This window comes from Oncorhynchus clarkii, chromosome 9 (assembly GCF_045791955.1).
Source record: "Oncorhynchus clarkii lewisi isolate Uvic-CL-2024 chromosome 9, UVic_Ocla_1.0, whole genome shotgun sequence".
In the NCBI taxonomy this organism is placed as follows: Eukaryota; Metazoa; Chordata; class Actinopteri; order Salmoniformes; family Salmonidae; genus Oncorhynchus; species Oncorhynchus clarkii.
This window is the reverse complement of record NC_092155.1, coordinates 70,688,106-70,708,291: the sequence shown is the minus strand read 5'-3', so window position 1 is coordinate 70,708,291 and position 20,186 is coordinate 70,688,106. Positions and strand designations below refer to the sequence as shown.

General features: G+C 46.8%; 1 protein-coding gene across 1 annotated transcript in view; it reads left to right on the top strand.

Moving 5' to 3' along the window:
* The window catches only part of LOC139416889 (plexin-B1-like), a 36,341-nt gene extending 31,192 nt beyond the window's left edge, over nucleotides 1-5,149 (top strand). The window contains exon 38 of the mRNA XM_071166048.1: nucleotides 3,522-5,149. Coding sequence (XP_071022149.1) covers nucleotides 3,522-3,626 — 105 coding nt within the window. The 3' untranslated portion in view covers nucleotides 3,627-5,149. The remainder of the gene's footprint in view (nucleotides 1-3,521) is intronic.
* Nucleotides 5,150-20,186: the final 15,037 nt, after the last annotated feature.

Below are 20,186 nucleotides of genomic sequence, written 5' to 3'. Positions count from 1 at the left end.
GCCTTCAACTTGTTGAATGCTCCGTCCGCCTCTGCTGACCACTGCAAACGCACCGGGCCCCCCTTCAGCAGTGAGGTGATGGGAGCCTCTACCTGGCCAAAACCCCGGATAAACCTCCGGTAGTAGTTGGCAAAACCCAGAAACCGCTGCACCTCCTTTACAGTGGTCAGAGTCGGCCAATTACGCACGGCCCTAATGCGGTCACCCTCCATCACTACCCCCGAGGTGGAAATGCGATATCCCAGAAAAGAGACGGCTCGTTTAGAGAACACGCATTTCTCAGCCTTGACGTATAGGTCATGCTCCAGCAGTCTACCAAGCACCTTGCGCACCAGAGACACATGCGCGGTGTGAGTGGCCGAGTAGATCAGAATGTCATCGATATAAACAACCACTCCCTGCCCGCACAGGTCCCTGAGAATCTCGTCTACAAAGGATTGAAAAACGTCTGGAGCATTTTTTAACCCATACGGCATGACGAGGTACTCATAGTGGCCTGATGTAGTACTAAATGCGGTTTTCCACTCGTCTCCCTTCCGAATACGCACCAAACTATACACGCTCCTGAGATCCAGTTTTGTGAAGAACTGCGCTCCGTGGAACGATTCCACCGCCGTAGCGATGAGAGGTAGAGGGTAACTATACCCCACTGTGATGGCGTTTAGACCTCTATAATCGATACACGGACGCAAACCTCCCTCCTTTTTCCTCACAAAAAAGAAACTCGATGAGACGGGTGAAATGGAGGACCGAATGTACCCCTGTCCCAGCACCTCCGTGACATATGTCTCCATTGCCAACGTATCCTCCTGGGACAGCGGGTACACGTGACTCTTGGGAAGCGCAGCGTCTACCTGGAGATCTATCGTACAATCCCTTCCCGGTCGATAAGGTGGTAATTTAGTCGCTTTCACTACTGAAAGCGATTGCCAAATCGGCATACTCGAGGGGAATGCACACCGTGGAACCCTGGTCTGGACTCTCCACCGACGTGGCACCGATGGAAACTCCCAAACACCTTCCAGAACACTCCTCTGACCACCCCTGGAGAACCCCCTGTCTCCACGAAATTTTAGGATTGTGCCGGGCCAGCCAGGGAGTCCCCAGCACCACTGGAAACGCAGGCGAATCAATAATAAAGAAACTGATACGCTCCCTATGATTCCCCTGCGTCACCATGTCCAGTGGGACCGTGGTCTCCCTGACCATCCCTGACCCTAATGGCCGGCTATCTAGGGAGTGCACGGGGAAAGGAGAATCTATCGGCACCAGCGGAACCCCTTACTTAAGGGCGAGTCCGCGATCCATAAAGTTCCCAGCTGCACCTGAATCGACTAACGCCCTATGCTGGGAAGAGGGAAAAAAGCGAAGGAAAAAAGTTAAGACAAACATGTGGCCAACAGAGGGTTCTGGGTGAGTTTGATGCTGACTCACCTGGGGTGACCGAGAAGCGTTCCGCCTGCCATCTCTACTCCCAGACGGACCCCCCCAGCACCGATCAGACGTGTTTCCTCTCCGACCACAGTTGGTGCAGGGAAGGCCTCCTCCTCCGGTACCCCTCGGCGCAGCCCCTCCCAACTCCATCGGAATGGGAGCGGAGGGGCTGGGTGGTGGAACGCACAGGACCCTCTCTGAACGCCCGCGGGCAGTCAGCAGATTATCCAGTCGAATGGACATGTCAATCAGCTGATCCAGTGACAGAGTGGTGTCCCGACACGCTAACTCCCGGCGGACGTCCTCTCGGAGACTACACCTGTAGTGGTCCATAAGGGCCCTGTCGTTCCACCCAGATCCGGCTGCCAAGGTCCGGAACTCCAGCGCGTAATCCTGGGCGCTCCTCCTCTCCTGCCTGAGGTGAAATAGTCGTTCTCCCGCGCTGGGTAGTGCTCCCGCGCTGAGTCTGGGCCATTCCAGACTGCGTTCGCCCACTCCAGGGCACGACCCGTGAGGCAGGAGATGAGGACACTCACCCTCTCTGCTCCTGAGGGAGTGGGTCTGATGGTGGCCAGGTATAGCTCCAGCTGAAGCAGAAACCCCTGGCAACCCGCCGCCGCTCCATCATAAGCCCTCGGTAGCGTCAGACGGAGGGTGCTGGAGTCGGGAGATGGGGAGTCCGGAACCGTGGGTGCCGAAGGTGGAGAGAGGAGCCCACTCCTCTCCCATCTGTCCATTCTCTCCATCACTTGATCCATCGCGGATCCGATCTGATGAAGGACGGTGGTGTGGTGGAGAACCCGTTCCTCCATCGATGGGAGAGGGTTGGCTGCTGCTCCTGCTGACTCCATTCAATTTGATAGGTGCGGGATTCTGTAATGCTCCGGGTGTCGTGGGTGTGGAGTCAAATGCAGGAGACAGAGAGTTCAATGCTGCGCGTCTTTTAACCGCACCAACGCACCACAGGGTGCTCACAAAAGTTACGTTCCCAAAACACAGGGAATCAAAATGTACAATGGGAAACAATCCCGACCGGGCACTAACACGTGCCTATACCACAGAGCCGAAGGTTACATAGAAATAATCCCGCACAACAACCAGGCGGGCCGGCTGTCTAATAAAGACAAACTAATTAAACATACACAGGTGCTACCACTCAACATACAAGGAGGGGGAGGAAAAACAATCAGTGGCAGCTAATAGGCCGGTGCCACCCGGCGCCACCCGCCCGGGAAAGGGAAACACACTCGGTCGGACTCGTGACAAGAGCAACCTGAGGGAATCTTATTTGAGTCAGAAAAGGATGTTCATATGAAAGATCTACAAAACCTTGCAGAGACCATATCCACCTGACCATCTATTAGAAAAAATATATATAAACTGTTGGAAACAAGATTTAAAAGGAACTGATGTTGGCATAAAATGGAGGGAAAGTTGGAGCATAACTAATGAAATGACAGTTAACGCTCCAGTATGAACGAATGTACAGAATGTATTATGCATAAGACAATTCACAAATTATACAGCACAAAGGCTGGAAAAGTGTAAGACTAATAATGACTGAATAATCCATTCTTTCTGGGAATGCCATTCAATTCTGAAGTTGTGGGAGAAGCTAGAACGTTTGCTGTTGGAAGTATTACAATATAAACTTACTTTTAATCCATCAGTCTGCATATTTCAAGACATGACATATAGGGTGTAGTGAGATACACAATGATCTGGACGATTCTCTTATCATCACTCATTTTGAAAAAAATGTATACTAAAAACGTGGAAGTCAATCAATCCCAATCATTGACACAATGGAAACATCTACTTATGTATTATTTAAATATTGTAATAGCATGGACGACTGAGACAAAAAGTTGCAAACAATAATGCACGAGAGATGGGGGTGTGAGCAGGCTGGTCTGGACAGATGAGATGTAGTCATTGTTTGTATGTGTCTGTAAGTTGTCGTTCGAATGTATGAGTTTGTTTTTGGAGTGTAAAAAAATGAAGAAAGGGAAAAATAAAACATTTAAAAAAGTGTGATTTTCACTGGACAGTTACTTGAACCTGTTATTGGTACTCCCTCCTCCCAGATCATCACTGCTCTAGAGGAGGACTCTACAGCTCAGAAGATGCAGCTGGGATACAGGCTCCAGCAGATCTCGGCTGCCGTGGAGAATAAAGTCACTGACCTATGATGACAGAGTGGCCCTGAGACAGGGGACAGGCCGTGACACTGAGATGACAGAGTGGCCATGAGACAGAGGACAGGCCACAACACTGAGATGACAGAGTGGCCCTGAGACAGGGGACAGGCTACGACACTTAGAAGAAGACAACAGCTGAGATGAGTAGTCCCAAATGAAAGAAATGTGTGAAAAGGAGGAAGACACAGTGAAATGAACATACAGGGTGTGATTTCATACAGGGTGAGACTTTCCTCTCCTTTTGGCAGACTGAAGGAAGGAAAGAAGGAAGATGGTTGAGGGGCACTCAGTAGCCACGTCCTTGTGGAGTTCCTGATCATAGATTCTCCTGATGAGCTGCACAGGACATTTCCATGGCAACCTGACTACATTTTCCCGCTAATGCTCAGTGTGTAGATACATAGACATTATTCTGAGTAAGTAAGCAAAGTGCTGTTGAACTCTCTGCATGGCTGCAGAGTCTCTGCAACAGGAAGTCAGTCTTACTGGGAGGAAATTGATTTATGAAGCTTACAGCACTGGAGAGAACTGAATAGCAGTTAGTGCATTGACGCTATTGTCATCGAATGCCTCCTGTTTCTTTGAATCACATTTTCTAAGTCTTACTTTTTATTAAATAGCTAACATTTACAGACATTGTGTGATGTTTCCGACAAGCTCAATGAGAGATAGTATTGTCTTCACTCCCATCAGTGTTTTTTGGCTATACACAAATGTAAGTGTTTCTGCTTCATGTAGTAACTTTGCCCCTACCTGTCACCCAGCATTGAAATTCTGTATGATTTGAATGTTCCTTGCCAATATCATGTATAATCTAGGCTACAAGTAATTGTTGTGCATTTCTAAAGGCAGTTCTATGTTTCCCTATAACTACAGTAGCCAAACTGATTGTGTCTGACCTAATGCTTAGATTATGATAGACATCTCTACCCAAAACCTCCAGAGACACATCTCAGCTGCTTAATGTTTTATCCCCAGCACTGTGCCAGACCACACTACACATTATCTTTCAATGGCAGACCAGAAGGTGCTCTCACAGCTTTCGTGAGTAGCAGGAGGTGGTAATCAAACACAACCATTCATAGAACAAAATGTGGTGGAAGAGTTCAGAAAATGCCTGGTTATCATGCAAAAGTTTAGATTTAGTTCATTCTGACATTTTGATTATTCAGCTATCTGTAGTTGTTCCGGCTCGCAGGTTTTTCCTCACTGGTTATTTGGAACAAATCACGATTTAGCAGGGTGTAAGCATCTTTTGAAATTTGAAAAGGCAGGGGACATTTGGCCCATAGATTTGACGCGAAACTTGCAGAGTGAGTGGGGTGGAGCTACCGCCCTGCATCCTCTCCTTGTTCAAGTATCTTTTCTCATACAGTACTTTATGAAAGTATTTACAAACCTTAATTTTTTCCCAGGTTTTGTTGTTACTTTTTCCACATTTTGTTGTGTTACACCCTGAATCTTTTTGTCACTGGCCTACACACAATACCCCATAATGTCAAAGTGGAATTAAGTTTTTCGAAAGCTGAAATGTCTTGAGTCGATAATTATTGAACCCCTTTGTTATGGCAAGCCTACATTTTCAGAAGAAAGTTCAGAAGTAAACATTTACTTATAAAAGTCACTCTGTGTGCAACTATAGTGTTTTTTTGTATGACTATCTCATCTCTGTACCCCACACATACAATTATCTGTAAGGTCCCTCAATCAAGCAGTGAATTTCAAACACCGATTCAACCACAAAGACCAGGGAGGTTTTCACAAGGAAGGGCACCTATTGGTAGATGGGTAAAAAAAATAGACATTGAATATCCCTTTGAGCATGGTGAAGTTATTAATTACATTTTGGATGTTCTTTCAATACATCCAGTCACTACAAAGATACAAGTGTCATTCATTACTCAGTTGCCAGAGAGGAAGGAAACTGCTCAAGGGTTTTACGATGAGGCAAATAGTTACAGAGTTGAAATAATGGCTATGACTGGAGAAAACTGAGGATGGGGACAGGGCCAAACAGGAAGGATATAACCCCTCCAACTTTGCCAAAGCACAGCCCCCACACCACTGGAGGGATATCTTCAACCACCAACTTACCATCCTGAGACAAGGCCGAGTATAGCCCACAAAGATCTCCGCCACGGCACAACCCAAGGGGGGGCACCAACTCAAATTGCTGCAAAGAAACCACTACTAAAGGACAACAATAATAAGAAAAGACTTGCTTGGGCCAAGAAACATGAGCAATGGACATTAGACTGGTGAATATCTGTTCTTTGATCTGATGGGTCCAAATTTGAGATATTTGGTTCCAACCGCCGTGTCTTTGTGAGACGCAGAGTAGGTGAACCAATGATCTCCGCATGTGTGGTTCCCACCGTGAAGCATTGAAGAGGAGGTGTGATGGTGTGGGGCTGCTTTGCTGGTGACAGTGTCAGTGATTTATTTAGAATTCACGGCCCACTTAACCAGCATGGCTACCACAGCAGCGATACGTCCTCCCATCTGGTTTGCACTTAGTGGGACTATCATTTGTTTTTCAACAGGACAATGTCCCAAAACCTCCAGGCTGTTTAAGGGCTATTTGATCAAGAAGGAGAGTGATGGAGTACTGCATCAGATGACCTGGCCTACACAATCACCCAGCCTCAACCCAGTTGAGATGGTTTGAGATGAGTAGGACCGCATAGTGAAGGAAAAGCAGCCAACAAGTGCTCAGCATATGTGGGAACTCCTTCAAGACTGCTGGAAAAGCGTTCCTCATGAAGCTGGTTGAGAGAATGACAAGAGTGTGCAAACCTCACGCCACAACGTCTCTCCCCCGTGTGACCTACTTGTGTGTATGTACTGACATGTATGTGTAACTGATAGATGCACACACACACTACATGTTAATGTTTTTAAATGTATGTAAATTATCAAGTCTTTTGTCTTTAATGTCTTTTCGTTATTTGTCAGACCCCACTAATACTAGCTGTCACATTTGAAAATAAGAGTAGCAAGGCTATATACAGACACCGGTTAGTCAGGCTTATTGAGGTAGTATGTACATGTGGGTATGATTAAAGTGACTATGCATATATGATGAATAGAGAGTAGCAGTAGCGTAAAATAGGTGTTGGCGGGTGGTGGGACACAATGCAGACAGCCTGGTTAGCCAATGTGCGGGAGCACTGGTTGGTCGGGCCAATTGAGGTACTATGTACATGAATGTATAGTTAAATTGACTATGCATATAAGATAAACAGAGAGTAGCAGCAGCGTAAAAGAGGGGTTGGGGGGGCACACAATGCAAATAGTCCAGGTAACCATTTAGTTACCTGTTCAGGAGTCTTATGGCTTGGGGGTAAAAACTGTTGAGAAGCCTTTTTGTCCTAGACTTGGCACTCCAGTACCGCTTGCCATGCGGTTGTTGAGAGAACAGTTTATGACTGGGGTGGCTGGGGTCTTTGACAATTTTCAGGGCCTTCCTCTGACACCGCCTGGTGTAGAGGTCCTGGATGGCATGCAGCTTTGCCCCAGTGATGTACTGGGTCGTACGCACTACCCTCTGAAGTGCCTTGCGGTCGTAGGCCGAGCAATTGCCGTACCAGGCAGTGATGCAACCGGTCAGGATGCTCTCGATGTTGCAGCTGTAGAACCTTTTGAGGATCTCAGGACCCATGCCAAATCTTTTGTTTCCTGAGGGGGAATAGGCTTTGTCGTGCCCTCTTCACGACTGTGTTGGTGTGTTTGGACCATTCTTGGTAGATGTGGACACCAAGGAATTTGAAGCTCTCAACCTGCTCCACTACAGCCCCGTCGATGAGAATGGGGACGTGCTCGGTGCTCCTTTTCCTGTAGTCCACAATCATCTCCTTAGTCTTGATCATGTTGAGGGATAGGTTGTTATTCTGGCACCACCCGGCCAGGTCTCTGACCTCCTCCTATAGGCTGTCTCGTCGTTGTCGGTGATCAGGCCTACCACTGTTATGTCGTCAGCAAACTTAATGATGGTGTTGGAGTCGTGCCTGGCCATGCCGTCATGGGTGAACAGGGAGAACAGGAGGGGACTGAGCACGCACCCTTGGGGAGCTCCAGTGTTGAGGATCAGCGTGGCAGATGTGTTGCTACCTACCCTCACCACCTGGGGGCGGCCCATCAGGAAGTCCAGGATCCCGTTGCAGAGGGAGTGGTTTAGTCCCAGGTTCCTTAGCTTAGTGATGAGCTTTGAGGGTACTATGGTGTTGAACGCTGAGCTGTAGTCAATGAATAGCATTCTCACATAGGTGTTCCTTTTGTCCAGGTGGGAAAGGGCAGTGTGGAGTGCAATAGAGATTGCATCATCTGTGGATCTGTTTGGGCAATATGCAAATTGGAGTGGGTCTAGGGTCTCTGGGATAATGGTGTTGATGTGAGCCATTACCAGTCTTTCAAAGCACTTCATGGCTACGGACGTGAGTGCCATGGGTCTGTAGTCATTTAGGCAGGTTGCCTTTGTGTTCTTGGGCACAGGGACTATGGTGGTCTGCTTGAAGCATGTTGGTATTACAGACTCAATCAGGGACATGTTGAAAATGTCAGTGAAGACACCTGCCAGTTGGTCAGCATATGCCTGGAGCACACGTCCTGGTAATCCACCTGGCCCCGCAGCCTTGTGAATGTTGACCTGTTTAAAGGTTTTACTCACGTCGGCTACGGAGAGCGTGATCCCACAGTCGTCCGGAACAGCTGACGCTCTCATGCATGCCTCAGTGTTGCTTGCCTCGAAGCGAGCATAGAAGTGATTTAGCTCATCTGATAGGCTCGTGTCACTGGGCAGCTCGCGGCTGTGCTTCCCTTTGTAGTCTGTAACAGTTTGCAAGCCCTGCCACATCCAAAGAGCGTCGGAGCCGGTGTAGTATGATTCAATCTTAGCCCTGTATTGACACTTTACCTGTAATCCATGGCTTCTGGTTGGGGTATATACGTACAGTCACTGTGGGGACGACGTCCTCAATGCACTTATTGATAAAGCCAGTGACGGATGTGGAACATGTTCCAGTCTGTGATAGCAAAACAGTCCTGTAGTTTAGCATCTGCTTCATCTGACCATTTTTTTATAGACCCGAGTCACTGGTGCTTCCTGCTTTAATTTTTGCATGTAAGCAGGAATCAGGAGGATCGAGTTGTGGTCGGATTTACCAAATGGAGAGCGAGGGAGAGCTCTGTACGCATCTCTGTGTGTCGAGTACAGGTGATCTAGAATTGTTTTCCCTCTGGTTGCACATTTAACATGTTGATAGAGATTTGGTAGAACTGATTTAAGTTTCCCTGCATTAAAGTCTTCGGCCACTAGGAGCGCCACCTCTGGGTGAGTGGTTTCCTGTTTGCTTATTTCCTTATACAGCTGGCTGAGTTCGGTCTTAGTGCTGGCATCTGTCTGTGGTGGTAAATAAGCAGCCACGAAAAGTATAGCTGAAAACTCTCTAGGCAAGTAGTGTGGCCTGCAATTTATCATAATATACTCTACTTCAGGCTAGCAAAATCAAGACTTCCTTAGATTTCGTGCACCAGCTGTTGTTTACAAATACAGTGCCTTGCGAAAGTATTCGGCCCCCTTGAACTTTGCGACCTTTTGCCACATTTCAAGCTTCAAACATAAAGATATAAAACTGTATTTTTTTGTGAAGAATCAACAACAAGTGGGACACAATCATGAAGTGGAACGACATTTATTGGATATTTCAAACTTTTTTTACAAATCAAAAACTGAAAAATTGGGCGTGCAAAATTATTCAGCCCCTTTACTTTCAGTGCAGCAAACTCTCTCCAGAAGTTCAGTGAGGATCTCTGAATGATCCAATGTTGACCTAAAATGACTAATGATGATAAATACAATCCACCTGTGTGTAATCAAGTCTCCGTATAAATGCACCTGCACTGTGATAGTCTCAGAGGTCCGTTAAAAGCGCAGAGAGCATCATGAAGAACAAGGAACACACCAGGCAGGTCCGAGATACTGTTGTGAAGAAGTTTAAAGCCAGATTTGGATACAAAAAGATTTCCCAAGCTTTAAACATCCCAAGGAGCACTGTGCAAGCGATAATATTGAAATGGAAGGAGTATCAGACCACTGCAAATCTACCAAGACCTGGCCGTCCCTCTAAACTTTCAGCTCATACAAGGAGAAGACTGATCAGAGATGCAGCCAAGAGGCCCATGATCACTCTGGATGAACTGCAGAGATCTACAGCTGAGGTGGGAGACTCTGTCCATAGGACAACAATCAGTCGTATATTGCACAAATCTAGCCTTTATGGAAGAGTGGCAAGAAGAAAGCCATTTCTTAAAGATATCCATAAAAAGTGTCGTTTAAAGTTTGCCACAAGCCACCTGGGAGACACACCAAACATGTGGAAGAAGGTGCTCTGGTCAGATGAAACCAAAATTGAACTTTTTGGCAACAATGCAAAACATTATGTATGGCATAAAAGCAACACAGCTGAACACACCATCCCCACTGTCAAACATGGTGGTGGCAGCATCATGGTTTGGGCCTGCTTTTCTTCAGCAGGGACAGGGAAGATGGTTAAAATTGAATGGAAGATGGATGGAGCCAAATACAGGACCATTCTGGAAGAAAACCTGATGGAGTCTGCAAAAGACCTGAGACTGGGACAGAGATTTGTCTTCCAACAAGACAATGATCCAAAACATAAAGCAAAATCTACAATGGAATGGTTCAAAAATAAACATATCCAGGTGTTAGAATGGCCAAGTCAAAGTCCAGACCTGAATCCAATCGAGAATCTGTGGAAAGAACTGAAAACTGCTGTTCACAAATGCTCTCCATCCAACCTCACTGAGCTCGAGCTGTTTTGCAAGGAGGAATGGGAAAAAATTTCAGTCTCTCGATGTGCAAAACTGATAGAGACATACCCCAAGCGACTTACAGCTGTAATCGCAGCAAAAGGTGGCGCTACAAAGTATTAACTTAAGGGGGCTGAATAATTTTGCACGCCCAATTTTTCAGTTTTTGATTTGTTAAAAAAGTTTGAAATATCCAATAAATGTCGTTCCACTTCATGATTGTGTCCCACTTGTTGTTGAGTCTTCATAAAAAAATACAGTTTTATATCTTTATGTTTGAAGCCTGAAATGTGGCAAAAGGTCGCAAAGTTCAAGGGGGCCGAATACTTTCGCAAGGCACTGTATGCACAGACCGCCCCCCCTCGTCTTACGGAGTGTGCTGTTCTATCCTGCCGGTGCAGCGTGTATCCCGCTAGCTGAATATCCATGTCGTCATTCAGCCACGATTCCGTGAAACATAGGATATTACAGTTTTTGATGTGCCGCTGGTAGGATATTCGGGATCGTACCTTGTCTAGTTTATTATCCAATGACTGTACCTCGTCGAGTACTATTGACGGTAACGGCAGCTTTCCTAGTTGACAGCTTTCCGAAGCATCCGGCTCTTCTTCCTCTGTGTCGCTTCCTTTTGCGAATAATTGGGATGTCTGCCCTGTGGGTTGTTTGGAGAATATCGTGTTAGTCCTGCTTGCTGCTGTTGTTGTTGTTGAAAAAATCTTTGTCTAATCCGAGGTGAGTGATCGCTGTCCTGATATCTAGAAGCTCTTTGTCTAGTCCGAGGTGAGTGATCGCTGTCCTGATATCCAGAAGCTCTTTGTCTAATCCTAGGTAGTGATCTCTGTCCTGATATCCAGAAGCTCTTTGTCTAATCCGAGGTAGTGATCTCTGTCCTGATATCTAGAAGCTATTTTCTGCCGTAAGATACGGTTACAGAAACATTATGTACAAAATAATTTACAACTATCACGAAAAAAACACATAATAGCACAATTGGTTAGGAGACCGTAAAACGGGGGCCATCTCCTCCGGCGCCATTTTCAAAGGCCACCTGTCACTCACTCAATCGGTCATGAGAGTGGCTCTAATGTTCATAAGAAGCATCATCACATCACAAGGGCCAATTTCTCTGACAGATTTTCCATTGGGCCTGCTAATTAGTCCAGGAACTGGCTTAACCTAAGTTTTGGAAAGTTGTTTCCCGGAGTGGATATATATATATTTTTTTTATATTTTTATTTATTTTAATTTTACCCCTTTTTCTCCCCAATTTCGTGGTATCCAATTGTTGTAGTAGCTACTATCTTGTCTCATCGCTACAACTCCTGTACGGGCTCGGGAGAGACGAAGGTTGAAAGTCATGCGCCCTCCGATACACAACCCAACCAAGCCGCACTGCTTCTTAACACAGCACTCAGCCGCACCAATGCGCCGGAGGAAACACCGTGCACCTTGCCACCTTGGTTAGCGCATACTGCGCCCAGCCCGCCACAGGAGTCGCTGGTGCGCGATGAGACAAGGACACCCCTACCGACCAAGCCCTCCCTAACCCGGGCGACGCTAGGCCAATTGTGCGTCGCCCCACGGACCTCCCGGTCGCGGCCGGTTACGACAGAGCCTGGGCGCGAACCCAGGAACTCTGATGGCACAGCTGGCGCTGCAGTACAGCGCCCTTAACCACTGCGCCACCCGGGAGGCCCCGGAATGGATATATTTGATGAAGGGAACCACAGGGTATGGCAGCACACTCCTTCTGCCGTTCTCTCAAAATGTGAAGTTTGTGGCTTCATGTGTTTTTTCAATAGCTCTCTGTTTTCTGATTGCTCTATTTGTCATGCTGTACTTCCAGCCAATCAATCAGCTGTTGAAGCCAAGGTATTGTGACATAATCCATACCAGATGGCCTTTCAGTATGCCTGTCTGCTGACTGCTGTAATGAGGTGGTCTAAGCGGAGCTCATGAAAACCAGATAGCCTTGGCAGCATGTCCTCAGTGGCATGTGCTTCACTCCCCTCTAACAAGGGCCAGCAGGTTCATTGTGTTCAAAAGTGGAAAGGTCACATCAAATGAATGCAAGTAAGTGAGGTTGTGCTAATGAAGATTCTGGGTTATAGAGGGGAAGGTTGGTGGGTCTGGGTCGGATAAGTGAAAGTCAAGGGGTCCTGTCCTGTTGTTGCTGAGTGTTCAACTCCCTGCTGAGGTGTATGACAAGTAACCTTGACGTTCTGTTTTCTTTATGGTTGCCGTAGCGTTTTTGGATTTAGTTCAGTTAGCATTTATAATGCAGTTACAGTACAGTAACTGTGTTCATTTTTGGATTTAGTACAGTTAGCATTTATAATGCAGTTACAGTACAGTAGCTGTGTTCGTTTTTGCTTTTGAAATTGGCATACAGAAAGGCAGAAAGGCAGAAATTAGTTGAAATATGAAAAGTTTTTACCAGATATGCACCTTAAGTAAGTTTTAAGTTGTAGTTACAGTATGTAGCCTGCCTATCTAAATGTCTACAGGGAACATTTTGGTTCCAGCTAAGTATTGAGGATCCCTCTCCTATCTTCATGGGAGATTCCCAGCAAACAGGGGATGTCTTGAGGACATTTGGTGATGTTCCCATTAAGTACCTTAAGGTTTTTTGACTCCAGGTTATCCCATTGGCGTTCTGAGAATGCTCTAAGAACGTTGCTTGATGGTCCCAAGGGATCGTCCTCTGTCGGAACATTTTCTTGTTCCCTGTATGTTCCCAGGATGTCACCGAGGACCATGTCAGGACCTTTTTAGGATGTTCTCAGCACTTTCATTTTACTAGCCCCTAGGACGTTGCACGATGGTCCCAAGGGAACGTTCTCTGGGGGACAAAGGTCCCTCAGATGTCCCATGGTCGTCCCCTAGGATGTTTTTAGGACATTCTTTGACAAGGAGGTTTTGTCTAGTTCCCGATGAGTTCCGGGGACGTCCCAAGGAAATGTTTAGGACTTTTCTTCAGATGTTGTGTCATGGTCCCATGGAGGTTTTGTCTAGATCCCAGTTTGTCCCGAGGAAGTTTTTAGGACATTCTTGGAATGTTGTGTCATGGTCCCCTGAAGGACCCTGAATGTTCTTGGGAGATTGCATCATGGTCCCCTGGAAGTTTGTCACGTGATGGACCCAGGTGTCCCATACCATTATAGGTAAAGCAATGAAATGGTAAAGGGGATTTAAAGCGATACTTTGGGATTTTGGCAGTATGAAGGAAGTTAGAGGTCCTTTTGCCAGCCAATGCTAACTAGCGCTGGAAGTCAATGGGTATCTACTAGAATACTAGGGGTATCTACTAGGAGGCAAACATTTCGGGATGTCCCAGGGAACGTCTTAATGATTCATTATTGTTTGCAGGGTTCACATTTATCTCTGTTTATTTGTATCTTTTAACATGGCTAGTAAAGAGATGTATGTGATACCATGACATCCAACCTATATTTGATATGCTTCTGACTCAGTTTTCAAACAATCCGCATCACGCTTGCGTCTCAGTCAACATAGGCAGCTGAGTCCTGTGGGGCTGCTCCTCGTGTTACCACACATTGGAACAGCAGTCAGCTAATGACTGACTGAGGCTTAACAGCTGTATTCTGTGCCAAGATTAACCCGTAACTCACTCATACGGGCCACTGCTGGCCATAAATGAAGGCCAAAACTGTGGTAGCTGGTCTTTATAAAGACTGCATCAGAGGTTCATTGTATTTACAGTAGATCAATACTATTTAGCCTAAAGAAAATCCACCCTTAGTAACAGAATGCAACAAGATGATATGATGAACTCTCAAACAACTGAACAACTCTGTGTGGAGCTAAAAAGATCGTTCCTCAACTTAAAATTCTGTCTATGTCCCTTGGCTGAAGGGCAACGTCAAACAATAACATTATCTTTAACTACTGCCTGGGAACCCTGAAGGCTCCGAACACTGTCAACAGGCCTGAGAAACCCACTCATCTTCCCAGCTAGGTGTCCTCCACCTCAACCACGAAAACACAAACTGCCGAAGATGTCCATTCAACACCTTGTCGCGCACTGTGACTCTAGAGCACATTTTCTCCTATGCAAACTCTTTTTCAAGTTGCCTAAGACAGTCGGACATTTACACTTTATGCACTTCACTGAAAACATTTTGTAGAGTGCTTTGAGATGTTTGTTGCCCATAATGTCTAGTTGATTACGTGGATTTTGCAAAAGCGTTTGATAGGCTTGGGAATGAGCGTATCCATTGTAGCCGCGGCGGTTTACTTTTGAGAAGAGTTTGTAATTCTCATAATACTTTTTATTGCCATGTTCTCTTTCCCTGATACATAACTGTTATCATTCAGGCACACATCCATGTATCGAGTTGTTTTCCCTGACTGTTATCATTCAGGCACACATCCATGTATCGAGTCGTTTTCCCTGACTGTTATCATTCAGGCACACATCCATGTATCCAGTTGTTTTCCATAACTGCTGTCATTCAGGCACACATCCATTTATCGATTCGTTTTCCCTGACTGTTATCATTCAGGCACACATCCATGTATCGAGTCGTTTTCCCTGACTGTTATCATTCAGGCACACATCCATGTATCGAGTTGTTTTCCATAACTGCTGTCATTCAGGCACACATCCATGTATCGAGTTGTTTTCCCTGACTGTTATCATTCAGGCACACATCCATGTATCGAGTCGTTTTCCCTGAATGTTATCATTCAGGCACACATCCATGTATCGAGTCGTTTTCCCTGACTGTTATCATTCAGGCACACATCCAGGTAATGAGTTGTTTTCCATAACTGCTGTCATTCAGGCACACATCCATTTATCGAGTCGTTTTCCCTGACTGTTATCATTCAGGCACACATCCATGTATCGAGTTGTTTTCCCTGACTGTTATCATTCAGGCACACATCCATGTATCGAGTTGTTTTCCCTGACTGTTATCATTCAGGCACACATCCATGTATCGAGTCGTTTTCCCTGAATGTTATCATTCAGGCACACATCCATGTATCGAGTTGTTTTCCCTTACTGTTATCATTCAGGCACACATCCATGTATCAAGTCGTTTTCCCTGAATGTTATCATTCAGGCACACATCCATGTATCGAGTCGTTTTCCCTGAATGTTATCATTCATGCACACATCCATGTATCAAGTCGTTTTCCCTGACTGTTATCATTCAGGCACACATCCAGGTAATGAGTTGTTTTCCCTGACTGTTATCATTCAGGCACACATCCATGTATCGAGTTGTTTTCCCTGACTGTTATCATTCAGGCACACATCCATGTATCGAGTTGTTTTCCCTGACTGTTATCATTCAGGCACACATCCATGTATCGAGTCGTTTTCCCTGACTGTTATCATTCAGGCACACATCCAGGTAATGAGTTGTTTTCCATAACTGCTGTCATTCAGGCACACATCCATGTATCGAGTCGTTTTCCCTGACTGTTATCATTCAGGCACACATCCATGTATCGAGTCGTTTTCCCTGACTGTTATCATTCAGGCACACATCCATGTATCGAGTCGTTTTCCCTGACTGTTATCATTCATGCACACATCCATGTATCGAGTCGTTTTCCCTGACTGTTATCATTCAGGCACACATCCATGTATCGAGTCGTTTTCCCTGACTGTTATCATTCAGGCACACATCCAGGTAATGAGTTGTTTTCCATAACTGCTGTCATTCAGGCACACATCCATTTATCGAGTCGTTTTCCCTGACTGTTATCATTCAGGCACACATCCATGTATCGAGTCGTTTTCCATAACTGCTGTCATTCAGGCACACATCCATGTATCCAGTTGTTTTCCATAACTGCTGTCATTCAGGCACACATCCATTTATCGATTCGTTTTCCCTGACTGTTATCATTCAGGCACACATCCATGTATCGAGTCGTTTTCCCTTACTGTTATCATTCAGGCACACATCCATGTATCGAGTCGTTTTCCCTGACTGTTATCATTCAGGCACACATCCATGTATCGAGTCGTTTTCCCTGACTGTTATCATTCAGGCACACATCCATGTATCGAGTCGTTTTCCCTGACTGTTATCATTCAGGCACACATCCATGTATCGAGTCGTTTTCCCTGACTGTTATCATTCAGGCACACATCCATGTATCGAGTCGTTTTCCCTGACTGTTATCATTCAGGCACACATCCATGTATCGAGTCGTTTTCCCTGACTGTTATCATTCAGGCACACATCCATGTATCGAGTCGTTTTCCCTGACTGTTATCATTCAGGCACACATCCATGTATCGAGTTGTTTTCCCTGACTGTTATCATTCAGGCACACATCCATGTATCAAGTCGTTTTCCCTGAATGTTATCATTCAGGCACACATCCATGTATCGAGTTGTTTTCCCTGAATGTTATCATTCAGGCACACATCCATGTATCAAGTCGTTTTCCCTGAATGTTATCATTCAGGCACACATCCATGTATCGAGTTGTTTTCCCTGAATGTTATCATTCAGGCACACATCCATGTATCAAGTCGTTTTCCCTGACTGTTATCATTCAGGCACACATCCATGTATCGAGTCGTTTTCCCTGACTGTTATCATTCAGGCACACATCCATGTATCAAGTCGTTTTCCCTGAATGTTATCATTCAGGCACACATCCATGTATCGAGTTGTTTTCCCTGAATGTTATCATTCATGCACACATCCATGTATGAAGTCGTTTTCCCTGACTGTTATCATTCAGGCACACATCCAGGTAATGAGTCGTTTTCCCTGACTGTTATCATTCAGGCACACATCCAGGTAATGAGTTGTTTTGTGACAACATGGTAATGTTAAAGGAAAGTGGGGATAACATAGGCCCACCTACCTGAATCCACCTGTTTATATATGGGGGTAGTATATTCCACTAGCGCAGGTTTCCTGACACAGAGGGTATTTAAATAATTTGGTTTCAGTCTTTCGGGTCGAGACTTAGGAGAGGAGGGTATCAGACCTGTGTGGGAGAGGAGGGTATCAGACCTGTGTGTGGGAGAGGAGGGTATCAGACCTGTGTGGGAGAGGAGGGTATCAGACCTGTGTGGGAGAGGAGGGTATCAGACCTGTGTGTGGGAGAGGAGGGTATCAGACCTGTGTGTGGGAGAGGAGGGTATCAGACCTGTGTGTGGGAGAGGAGGGTATCAGACCTGTGTGGGAGAGGAGGGTATCAGACCTGTGTGGGAGAGGAGGGTATCAGACCTGTGTGGGAGAGGAGGGTATCAGACCTGTGTGGGAGAGGAGGGTATCAGACCTGTGGGGGAGAGGAGGGTATCAGACCTGTGTAGGAGAGGAGGGTATCAGACCTGTGTGGGAGAGGAGGGTATCAGACCTGTGTGGGAGAGGAGGGTATCAGACCTGTGTGGGAGAGGAGGGTATCAGACCTGTGTGTGGGAGAGGAGGGTATCAGACCTGTGTGTGGGAGAGGAGGGTATCAGACCTGTGTGGGAGAGGAGGGTATCAGACCTGTGTGGGAGAGGAGGGTATCAGACCTGTGTGGGAGAGGAGGGTATCAGACCTGTGTGGGAGAGGAGGGTATCAGACCTGTGTGGGAGAGGAGGGTATCAGACCTGTGTGGGAGAGGAGGGTATCAGACCTGTGTGGGAGAGGAGGGTATCAGACCTGTGTGGGAGAGGAGGGTATAGAACCTGTGGGGGAGAGGAGGGTATCAGACCTGTGTGGGAGAGGAGGTTATCAGACCTGTGTGGGAGAGGAGGGTATCAGACCTGTGTGGGAGAGGAGGGTATCAGACCTGTGTGGGAGAGGAGGGTATCAGACCTGTGTGGGAGAGGAGGGTATCAGACCTGTGTGGGAGAGGAGGGTATCAGACCTGTGTGTGGGAGAGGAGGGTACCAGACGTGTGGGGGAGAGAAGGGTATCAGACCTGTGTGTGGGAGAGGAGGGTATCAGACCTGTGGGGGAGAGGAGGGTATCAGACCTGTGTGGGAGAGGAGGGTATCAGACCTGTGTGGGAGAGGAGGGTATCAGACTTGTGGGGGAGAGGAGGGTATCAGACCTGTGTGGGAGAGGAGGGTATCAGACCTGTGTGGGAGAGGAGGGTATCAGACCTGTGTGGGAGAGGAGGGTATCAGACCTGTGGGGGAGAGGAGGGTATCAGACCTGTGTGGGAGAGGAGGGTATCAGACCTGTGTGGGAGAGGAGGGTATCAGACCTGTGTGGGAGAGGAGGGTATCAGACCTGTGTGTGGGAGAGGAGGGTATCAGACCTGTGGGTGAGAGGAGGGTATCAGACCTGTGTGGGAGAGGAGGGTATCAGACCTGTGTGGGAGAGGAGGGTATCAGGCCTGTGTGGGAGAGGAGGGTATCAGACCTGTGTGGGAGAGGAGGGTATCAGACCTGTGTGGGAGAGGAGGGTATCAGACCTGTGTGGGAGAGGGTATCAGACCTGTGTGGGAGAGGAGGGTACCAGACGTGTGTGGGAGAGGAGGGTACCAGACCTGTGTGTGGGAGAGGAGGGTACCAGACATGTGTGGGAGAGGAGGGTACCAAACGTGTGGGGGAGAGGAGGGTATCAGACCTGTGTGGGAGAGGAGGGTATCAGACCTGTATGGGAGAGGAGGGTATCAGACGTGTGTATGGGAGAGGAGGGTATCAGACCTGTATGGGAGAGGAGGGTATCAGACCTGTGTGTGGGAGAAGAGGGTATCAGACCTGTATGGGAGAGGAGGGTACCAGACGTGTGTATGGGAGAGGAGGGTATCAGACGTGTGGGGGAGAGGAGGGTACCAGATGTGTGTATGGGAGAGGAGGGTACCAGACGTGTGTATGGGAGAGGAGGGTACCAGACGTGTGTATGGGAGAGGAGGGTACCAGACCTGTATGGGAGAGGAGGGTACCAGACATGTGGGGGAGAGGAGGGTACCAGACGTATGTATGGGAGAAGAGGGTATCAGACCTGTATGGGAGAGGAGGGTACCAGACATGTGGGGGAGAAGAGGGTACCAGACGTGTGTATGGGAGAGGAGGGTATCAGACGTGTGGGGGAGAGGAGGGTACCAGACGTGTGTATGGGAGAGGAGGGTATCAGACGCGTATGGGAGAGGAGGGTATCATACGTGTGTGTGGGAGAGGAGGGTACCAGACGTGTATGGGAGAGGACATGTGCAGTATAGCCTATGTTATGACCACAGAGATTATATTGACAATGCCTTTTGTTCAATAATTTTTTATTTGGTCTTGAGTACATGGATGCAGTTGTCAGTCATTGTTCTCTGCACCTTTTCTCTGCACTATAGGACAAATCTACTGTAGTGTCCAGCCAATTTACCAGGTTGACAAGCATAAACTGTTTGTGGAATTGTCAGTGTCCTGTGCAATACGCTGGTGCTTGCTTGTGCTAATATACCTTGGCTTGCCTGTGAGATCACGGTCTGTTGGACTGCAATTAAACTCCAAAGCAGTCCCACACAGCTGTCACATCCTCTCCCATCTACCCTCTCACAGCTTCCACAAGAAGAAAATACTATAGTATACTACGGTATAAATAATATAGTATTCACTGTAGTGTTTTTGCAGACTTTACTGTAGTATTCACTGTAGTGTTTACTGTAGTATACTGTAGTGTTTACAGTTAACTATCATATAAGTACTGTAGGAAAATAAAACTGTTGTATATATACAGTACACTATAGTAATTCATGTAGTGTTTTGTGGATTGTACTATACTGTAATAATTA